This window comes from Carlito syrichta, unplaced genomic scaffold (assembly GCF_000164805.1).
Source record: "Carlito syrichta isolate Samal-C Ts95f unplaced genomic scaffold, Tarsius_syrichta-2.0.1 Scaffold12269, whole genome shotgun sequence".
Lineage (NCBI taxonomy): Eukaryota > Metazoa > Chordata > Mammalia > Primates > Tarsiidae > Carlito > Carlito syrichta.
In genome coordinates, this window is record NW_006956365.1 from 1 (window position 1) to 10,058 (window position 10,058).

Sequence of the window (10,058 nt, forward strand, 5' to 3'; positions counted from 1 at the left end):
TGAGAAAATCCACAGTGAAAGACCTTGCCACATTTCTCACATTTGTCGGGTTTCTCTCCATTATGAATATGCTGATATACAATAAGACTCAAGTTCTGAGTAAAGTCTTTGCCACATTCTGCACATTTCTAGGGTTTCTCTCTAGTATGGATCATCATATGCCGAGTAAGGTGTGAACAAAAGTGAAAGGCTTTGCCACATTCTTCACATTTATAGGGTTTCACTCCAGTATGGATCTTCATATGTTGAGTAAGGCGTGAACGAATGTGAAAGGCTTTACCACATTCTTCACATTTGTAGGATTTCTCTCCAGTATGGATCATCTTATGTTGAGTAAGGATTGAATGAATGTGAAAGGCTTTGCCACATTCTTCACATTTGTAGGGTTTCTTTCCAGTATGGACTATTGTATGTTGAGTCAGATATGAATGAGAGTGAAAGGATTTGCCACATTCTTCACATCTGTAGGGTTTCTCTCCAGTATGGATCTTTGTATGTTGAGTAAGGTGTGAAGGAAAGTGAAAGGCTTTGCCACATTCTTCACATTTGTAGGGTTTCTCTCCAGTATGGATCTTCATATGTTGAGTAAGGCGTGAACAAATGTGAAACGCTTTACCACATTCTTCACATTTGTAGGATTTCTCTCCAGTAAGGATCATCCTATGTTGAGTAAGGAGTGAACGAAAGTGAAAGGCTTTGCCACATTCTTCACATTTGTAGGGTTTCTTTCCAGTATGGACTATTGTATGTTGAGTAAGATATGAATGAGAGTGAAAGGATTTGCCACATTCTTCACATCTGTAGGGTTTCTCTCCAGTATGGATCTTTGTATGTTGAGTAAGGTGTGAACAAAAGTGAAAGGCTTTGCCACATTCTTCACATTTGTAGGGTTTCTCTCCAGTATGGATCACTGTATGTCGAGTAACATGTGAACGAGATTTGAAGGTTTTGCCACATTCTGCACATTTGTAGGGTTTCTCTCCAGTATGGATCATCATATGTTGAATAAGGTGTGATCAGGTGTGAAAGGTTTTGCCACATTCTTCACATTTATAGGGTTTCTCTCCAGTATGTTGAGTAAGATGTGAACGAGAATGAAAGACTTTGCCACATTGTGCACATTTATTTATTTATTTTTATTTGGAGTCTCACTCCGTAACCCAGGCTGCTGTGCAGTGGCCACTCTTGGTCACCGCAGCCTTTATCTGCTGGGCTCCGGCGATCCTTCTACCTCAGCCTTCCAAGTAGCTAGAAGTACAGGCATGTGCTATGATATCCAGCTAATTTTTTGATTTATTGTAGAGATGAGGTCTCACCAATTTCCCCAGGCAGGTCTCAAACCTGCGGGCTCAGGAAAACCACTCACCTCAGCCTCCCAAAGCACTGGGATTATAGGGTGAGCCGCGGAGCCCATCACTAACATGAGTAATAGCTAAGGGTTTTGCCACATTATTTATTTCTGAAGGTTCTCTCTCTCCTATGGATTCCTTCAAATGTATTTAGATAGGATTATTTCTTAAAGACTTTCCCACATATATTGTGTATACTTTCTCTACTTTTTTTGATGTTGACTACATTTTGAGAACTGGTTAAAGGTTTTGTCATATTCGTGTTTGAAAGCCATTTCAGAAATATGGATACTCTGGTGGAACACAAATTTGGAGTGTTAATGAAAGACTTTCCTACTCTTGGTAAATTTGTATTGGTTATTTGCACATGAGCATTCTATCTGCCCTTCACCCTCATGCACACTTACCCGACATTTTTGTTAAGTATAAGTTCTTAAGGACATATTTACCATATTTTCCCTTTGACACCTTTGCAAGGGTGTCTTCTATGCTCTTCTCTGGCAAAAGGCCTTCAGTGTAATGAGAAGTCACAGCTGAAAATCAGGAAAATAAAAATTTATTCCACATGCTAGACTCAGTTGAATATCTTTTGAAAATAAAACATAATATTATACCATGTTAAGGACATAAGTATGATGGCAAGTACAAATCACAGGTTTCCACTCCATCATAAATATATGACTTAAGAAAATACTTACCCCATTGCCTGTGTGAAAGCTCAAAAAACAGCTAATACTTTGCAGAATCCACATGATAAAATGAGTTACATGGAAGAGAAAGTTTAGTAATTTTGCCATTATAATTTCTCTTCCTTTACAATGCAGCATGATGCAATCAGATAGGATGTTCTAACTCTTGAATTCCTCCTCAGGGAATAAACAGAAGAGTGGAGTATGAGTCCACATTTCTGTCCTTTGAGGGTTTATGAAAAGACTGGTTTCTGTCCCAACATACAGAGAATACACATCCTAAGAACAGGTATAAGTCTCCTAGAATCTCTAACTTAGTGATTGGTGTTATATTAATCTAGACAAAGCAACATCATATACATTATGATGTGTATATCTTTGAATTTCAAATACTCCAATTCAAACAAAGTATGTCAAAGCATGGAAAGAATCAGGATAAATGACTCAATTAAGGGTACAACAATAATTTGTGGAGCTGCAAATTACAAAAATGTTTGAGAAATTTTCATATGAAATGTAGAAAGCCTTACTTGAGCCACGACACAACTGCCTGGATGACAGAGAACATGCTGATAAAATGTAACCATAAAAAGGATTTGTAAAACATCCTTGAAATTTATATTGGTCTCAGTAATAACTTTTTTTATGACTACAGGTATAAAAATAAATACAAACAAGATGAAGATATCAAACTGAAAAGCTTCTGCAGAGTAAAAGGAAATGGAAGAAGCCTTACAGGACAAGAAAAAATTCCACAAAGCATATACTAGATGAGATGCTAAAGAAAGAAAATGATAACCACCTGAATAAAAATCAGCCCAAAAATGAATAGCTATTTTCCAATGAGGACACACAAATTGGCAACAGGTATATGAATGGTCACTGAACATCACTAGTAGAGGCAATTTCAAATAAACACAATGATGATATATTGTGTCACACCTGTTAGAATGGCTAATATCAATCAGAAGAGAGAGAAAACTTTTGATAAGGATATGAAGAAAAAGAAATCCTGTTTACTTTTGATGAGCTTAAAATTGGTAGAGTCATATAAAAGTCATTATCAACATTCTTTTAAAAATAAAAACAAACTGCCACATAACACAGAGATCCCTTCCTGGGTACACAACTAAAGGAAATAAAACCAGTACCGAAAAGAAGTTTCCAATCCCTATGGGCATTGCAACATTTGTCAAGATGGCCAAGCTTGAAAACAACCTAAATATTTGTGGAATCTATGTTGATTAAGAAAATAATGTACACACACACACAAACACACACACGTATATATGCACAATAGAATATGTTTCAGCTAAAATATTTTTTAAAGAATTCTGCAATTTAACCTTATGGATGACATTGTAAGACATTATGCTAACTGAAGTGAGCCAGGCACACACACACACAAATACTGCATGAGAACGGTTACAGTGACTCAAGTCTGTAAACCCATCACATTGGGAAATTGAGGTGAGAGAATTGCATGAGCTCACGGGTTCAGACCAGTCCGAGTACAAGGTGAGACAAATACAAAAATAAGCTTAGCTTGGCAGCGCACGCTTGTAGTTCCAGTTACTTGAAAGGCTGATATGGAAGGATCACCTGAGCCCAGCAATGAGGCGGTGGTGGTCTTTAGCATGCCACTGCATTCCAGCCTGGAGTAAAACTCCAACTCGAGGAAAAAAAATCCTGCATGATCTCACTCCTGTGGAATCAAAAATCTTTGCACTCATAGAGGAAGAAAGTACAACGTGGTCACCAGGGCCTACAGGTGGAAAATGGAAATGTTTTCCAATGGTTACAAAATCTGAGTTATAACTGAATCTTAGGGAACTATTGTGTACCATAGTGACTTATCATTAGTAATGACATCTCATATGGTTAGAAAATTTGCTAAAATAGAAGACATCATATCTCCGTACAAAACATAAAAATGGCAACTACGTAAGACGGTTGATATGTTCATTAATATAATTGTAATCATTTCACACTATATAGGCATATTAAATTATTACATTATTTACAAACTATGGTTATACATTTTTATTTATGTATAAAAAAATCAGATGCTAATCATACATAAACATGCACACATGTGTTTCAATATATGAATATATGAAGCAAGTCCTAAGCGTCATACTAAAGAAAATTAGAAAATAAGAGTTATTAAGACACAAGGAAACAGGTAGGAATTTAATATATATTACCAACCTTCTACATGATATAATACACTTAAATATTTGAATATAAAGAAAAACCACCAGTCTCAGATTATAGTACGAAAGTAAAATATAAGTAAAATATCAGGATTTCTTCTATTAAGAGAGATAATTTGTGTTTAGGTAGACTATTGAGTATGAATTTAAATAAAATCATTGGAAATTTCCCTAGTAGAGAAAATCATAAATTAGAAAACATGCAACATGTGTCCGGAGTGTTCTTAAAATTTCTCAAACAGATAACAAAATCACTGCTCACATACTTCCAACCATGATGCCAAAAGAAAACATAAAAAATAGTTTGAAATGGATTGCCAAATAAATAAGCAAATACTTGCACGTTTCCAAAGCATCAGAAAGGTTGTCAGATCATGCAGTTCCTAACAAACCATTAAGTGGATTTTGATTTCCTCTGTAAGCTTGAAAGATCATTGATGAAGCAGTTTTTGGAGAATTTCAGAACATGTAATAACATATGTCCCTACGTGACCGGAAGAGAAAAAATCCCAGGCATCTAAAAAACCATTTCCATTGGAGCAGACCACCTTCCCAAACCACATTTCAAGCTCTGATTCTTGAACCTGTGTCATCTGCTTCATTCACTCCCTCTTACCTGGAAGTTTGGCTAATGTGCCATGTCTCTTCACATTCCAGGGATCTTGCCTTTGCTCCAGACATGTAATAAGGTCTGGCTTAGAGACAGTAAGTCCTGTTTAAATTAGAAAAAAGTAACATGACTCTTGCTGGAGTTCTTAGATTACAAACCTAATATTTGATCAGTAGAGGACACATCATACAAGATTCCAGATAATTAACCCCAAAATACGGTTTCCAAATAAGACCTTTAGTATGTTTAGATAAAAATTTCAATTTATGGGATTCTTTTTATTCTAGGTTGGAGTCTCACTCTGTCACCCAGGGTGGAGTACAGGTGGAAAGCTCATAGCCAACCCAGTGCTCACCTGTTCGGTTCAGGTAATTCTCACTCAGCCTATCAGGTAACCAGAACTACAGGTGTGCATTACCACTCCCAGGATATTTTTTGTAGAGATAGGTTCTTGCCAAGTTGCCCAGGCTATTCTTGAACCTATGGGCTCAGCCTCCAAATGTGCTGGCATTACATGGCTGAGCCACCATGACTGACCTTAAATTTGTGTGTTCTTAGTTCAGTACGGCTGAGTCAATAACTTATGGTAGCAATGGATATGAGATGTGGGCAATGATATCGATGCCACTAAATTTCTGAACTTACCAATAATATAGCTAGAGGGACACTGGTCAATTTAAAATAGAGAAGGCTTCATGTCAAAATGAAACATCATTAATTTTTTATTTTCTATGTTAACATATTACCAACTTTTTATTGATAGTAGGAATCTGAAACTCATTTATGCAAAGAAACAATTCCCAGAAAACATTCTATCAAGGAAGCACATAAAATTGTTAGTATGAAATAGGGATTGTGTTTTGAAAGTTTCCTCACCTAGAAAAACCAGGTTTCTATGGTTCTCTAACATCACAGTCCTGTACAATATTCGCTGAGGGGAGTTTAGGCATGCCCACTCCTCTGGAGAGAATTCTATGGCCACATCCTTGAATGACAACAACCCCTGAAAACAACAAAAACATATATTTGCCAAGTCACCATGGCCTCTAGGTAAAGCAAGAGTGAAAACAAGGTCCGGTTAACAAGACAACTATTATTATGCAATTAAAAATGATAACACAAAAATATCTCTAATGCATTAAGTGTGGTAATAGAGGATGAAATAAAGTCCACTCAGCCAGTGTAGGCTCTCTATTTTGTGAGTGAAACAGCATAAAATGTACAATAACACAGGCACATACATTTAAAATTACTGTTGATATCACACAGAATACATTACATATACTGCTCCTAGTAAGTAAGAAGATTCTCCTCAAGTTTTAATTTGTACAAGAATGAATTGATTATCTTGTTAAAATGCAAATTGATTCAGAACACATGGATTTAGTCTGAGGTTTTGCACTTTTTTGTTCAGTTGGCGTGTCTCATTCTTTTTTTTTTTTTTTTGAGTTGGAGTCTCACTCTGTCACCCAGACTGGAGTGCAGTGGCCACTTCCGGCTACCGCAGCCTCGACCTGCTGGGCTCTGGCGATCCTTGCGCCTCAGCCTTCCAAGTAGCTGGAACTACGGGCGTGCACAACTATGCCCAGCTTGTTGTGTTTCATTCTGAACCAGGCTAGAGTGCCCTGGCATAATCATACCTTATTGCAGTCTCAATCGTCTTGGCTAAAAGAATTCATCCTCCATAGCATCCCAAGTATTTGGGACAAATTGATATCAGATGTCAAGGCACACAGGTGGAACATAACATCCATGCTGAGATCGTTAGCCAAAAGTTATAGTAATTTATTATTACTTTTTGAGTTGTCATCTCACTCTTCTTGCCCAGGCAGGAGTGCAGTGGTATGCTCATGGACACTGCAGCCTCGATCTGCTGGACTTAAGCAATCCTTCTGCCTCAGCCTTCCAAATATCTAGAACTACACAGACATGCAATCGTGCCTGGGTAGTTTTTGTAATTTACTGTAGAGACAAGGTCTCACCAAATGCCCAAACTATTATCAAAACACAGGCTCAGGCAAGTGTGTTGCCTAAGCCTCCCAAAGTGCTGGGTTACAGGCTGAGTCACCACACCCATTCTATATACTAATTTGTAATCTCAACTTAATAACAAGTAAGTTCGTATTACACAGAAATCAGCCTACAGGTAACTCCCATGGCATGTAATATCTGAAAGTGTATTTATATTTTTATTTTTTGGCATCCTAGGGAGCAAGTCTTTTCTAATTATTCTTTATTCAGATGTTCCGGAGTTATTTTGAGCAGTAACTGCCATCCTGTTAAAATGTACATTTTATTAACCGTGTTCTGCATGGAGCTGATGGAGCATCTACACAGAAACTTAACAAATACATGTTCTGGATAGTAGCAGAGGCTCATGCCTATAATCCCAGCATATTGGGAGGCTATGGAAAAAGAACTTCCTGAACCCTTGGGTGTGAGACAAGCCTGGACAACTTGGCAAGACCTCATCTCTATAATAAATTAAAATATTAACTGGACTCTGGTGGCCATGAGTGTGCCACTGCATGTCATGCTGGAAAACAGAGGAAGACTACATACACATGTTTCTATCCTTTGTTAGGATCTGAGGATCTACCCAATTTCCAATGGGATTCTTGGTTACCATGCCTTCCCATATCCCCCAGTAACAAGGGAATATTTTTAAAAATGCAGGTCAAGCCGGGCTCGGTGGCTCAGCCTGTAATCCCGCGCCTTTGGGAGGCTGAGGTGAGTGGATTGCCTGAGCCCGCGGGTTCGAGACCTGCCTGGGCAGCGAGACCTTATCTCTACAATAAATCAAAAAATCAGCCGAGCGTGGTAGCACACGCCTGTAATTCCGGCTACTCGGAAGGCTGAGGTGGAAGGATCGCCGGAGCCCAGCAGGTCGAGGCTGCGGTAGCCGGGAGCGGCCACTGCACTCCAGTCTGGGTGACACAGTGAGACTCCAACTCAAAAAAATAAATAAATAAAATAAAATAAAATAAATAAAAAATGCAGGTCATACATTCATGGTGAGAACAGTTTATGACAACTAAGCAGTATGGTTAAAGAGAACAGAAGAAGCTATGTAGGAGCAGTATCCAACAGACCCATTGAATATCACAGGAAGAACAAAAATAGTTGAAACCAACTCATTAGGCAGGATCATCACAAGGACAGCAGCATGGTTTGCAAGATTTACACACATGACATTCCTTGTGATCTGGGACAAATTTCTTTACCTGAGAAGCAGTCATTTTTTCTTTTTCCTCCTACTTCTCTGGTATTTCTTCTCAGGTGAGATTATGTAATCAAGTTACACCTACATTTTGAAAATATGCCTTTACATATTTCAAAATTAAATAGAAAGTATTTATTTTTTGTCACTATTACCACACTCTTGGGATCCCCTCGCTTGCTCTCCTGTTTGCCTGAGGTTGTCTTTGATTTGATTCTTCCACATCTCCCTGAGGTGGGTCTACTTTGTCATTTAGGACAGTTTTTCTTCTTTACAAATGCAAGATAATCCATCAATTCTGCCTTTGCCCCTCAGGAACAGTGATGTGTCTACAAGTGCACAGAAACCATTCGCCGTAATAAATTTTTTAAGTTACTAATTTAATAATATAAAACCTTAGACCTAATCAATCTAAAATGGGACAGTCAACTCTCAAATGTTCGACATAACTCCATTTTAGACTGGGGTGGGTGTTGGGGATCTCTGGCCTCTCTGTGTGTTTGAATGTAGCTAAAAATAATTTTGAAATGCTGACAAGGGTTGGCACCAGTATGCAGCTGTCCAGAGTAACTCTGCGAAAAGTGGGAGTTTGTACACTAACTCTGCTTTGTTTAGTAAAGGAAAAAGGAGATTGTGAATCAAGGACAAAGATAATTCACCACTTTCCAGGACTTCTCTCATTACCCAGATGTCTGCAAGTCTAAGTCACCTCTTGATGTTATCCGCTCTCTGTTCCACAGGCTGGATAAAAATTTTGAAAACGCACACACGACCCAGGAAGATTCTTTAGGATGCCGTCCCCTCATTTCATTAGTTTTAGTGTCCGTACTAAATAAACTCACAACCCCTGCTCCAACTCCTTATGTCGACAGAACCGAATTTGGACCTGGTGACACAAATGCCTAATGACACTAATGACAGACCCTGGAGATTTCCACCTAGATAATTCAGATAAGGCCACTGCAGGACTGTCACCCAACAGCCTTTGCCCATCCCATCTTCCCCTTGCCCCTTCCCATAGCCTTTCCTCCCAGGTCCTCCGGGATCCCCACACCACGAGTCCTAGCTGGAGTTTCTGGACTCAAGAACCACTGTTGGCCAAGAGGTCTCCTTAACGTTGTGATGTAGCCACCGTTTAACTCTGGGGAGGAGAGAGGGAGTGGGCCAGGATCATAGCCTCCCTTTCTCCCACCAGCTCCCCATGCAAGTCGGATCCTCTCCAAAGCCCTCACAGGTTTGGCACACTTGGAGATGGTGAGCTGCACGGACAGTGCTTAGCAGGCGATGTCGCTGCAGGGGCAAGACCACAGGGTCACAGCCCAGGCCCACCTACACTGAGGGGACCCGGCCGAGTCGCCAGTGGGGATGGGTCCAGGCACTGAGCTGACGGAGAGGCCAGTCCCTAAAGAGCCGGGTCATCCGGGTCCATCCCCACTTCCCCTCTCGGGAAACCTCCCTGCACACTCACCACCTCCCGCCTTCCGACGGTCTCAGTCTCCATCCTACGAATCTCCAAGGACCTGCATGTCACAAGGAAACACAGGCTACAATGAAGATACGAGAGGCTGATGGAAGAAACTAAGGCCCTGTAAGAGCCCGGAAGTTGCCCTCTCACTTCCAGCTCCTGTCTGATTGGCCATTTCAAAGCCCAGCATCAGTTGATTGGATAAAACTCCAGGCCATCTAGTCTTGAGTGACAGGATATGTGATCAGACGCGGGCTGCATGAGGCAAGAAAATGTTGAGATTTCTCCCAGATCTGGAATGTGGTAGGAACTTGTGAGGGCAGCCCCTTACAGGAATTGCGGTGAACACTGGCGTCTGCATGGCTCCCAGTTGGTGGATGGCGGAGCTGCAGGACTACAATTCCAGCATGTCCTGGGAAAGGCAGTGTCAACCTACAGTCCAGCGACCCACCAACCAGGAGTTAAAAAAATCTCATTATGGCCCAAAGGGGGCCACAAGCCCCCTCCCA

At 40.1% G+C, this 10,058-nt stretch overlaps 1 protein-coding gene across 1 annotated transcript; it reads right to left on the reverse strand.

The window, feature by feature from the left end:
- Nucleotides 1-128: 128 nt before the first annotated feature.
- On the reverse strand, nucleotides 129-9,585 carry LOC103257994 (zinc finger protein 92-like). The gene is made up of 6 exons (XM_021710943.1): nucleotides 9,553-9,585; nucleotides 5,741-5,867; nucleotides 4,871-4,966; nucleotides 1,799-1,882; nucleotides 665-910; nucleotides 129-580 (listed from the first exon to the last, which is right to left on the reverse strand). Exons 1-6 carry the CDS (start codon nucleotides 9,583-9,585, stop codon nucleotides 129-131), a joined length of 1,038 nt encoding a protein of 345 aa, XP_021566618.1.
- Between the last annotated feature and the right edge of the window lie 473 nt (nucleotides 9,586-10,058).

Bases quoted from the DNA above. Each gene is read 5' to 3' on its own strand.
- LOC103257994 (XM_021710943.1), bottom strand. From the start codon at position 9,585: ATGGAGACTGAGACCGTCGGAAGGCGGGAGGTG. The intron at 4,967-5,740 runs GTGAGGAAACTT...TAATTTAAACAG, and splicing joins TAGAAACCTGGTTTTTCTAG to GACTTACTGTCTCTAAGCCA. The intron at 1,883-4,870 runs GTAAGAGGGAGT...CCTGATTTTCAG, and splicing joins CACATTAGCCAAACTTCCAG to CTGTGACTTCTCATTACACT.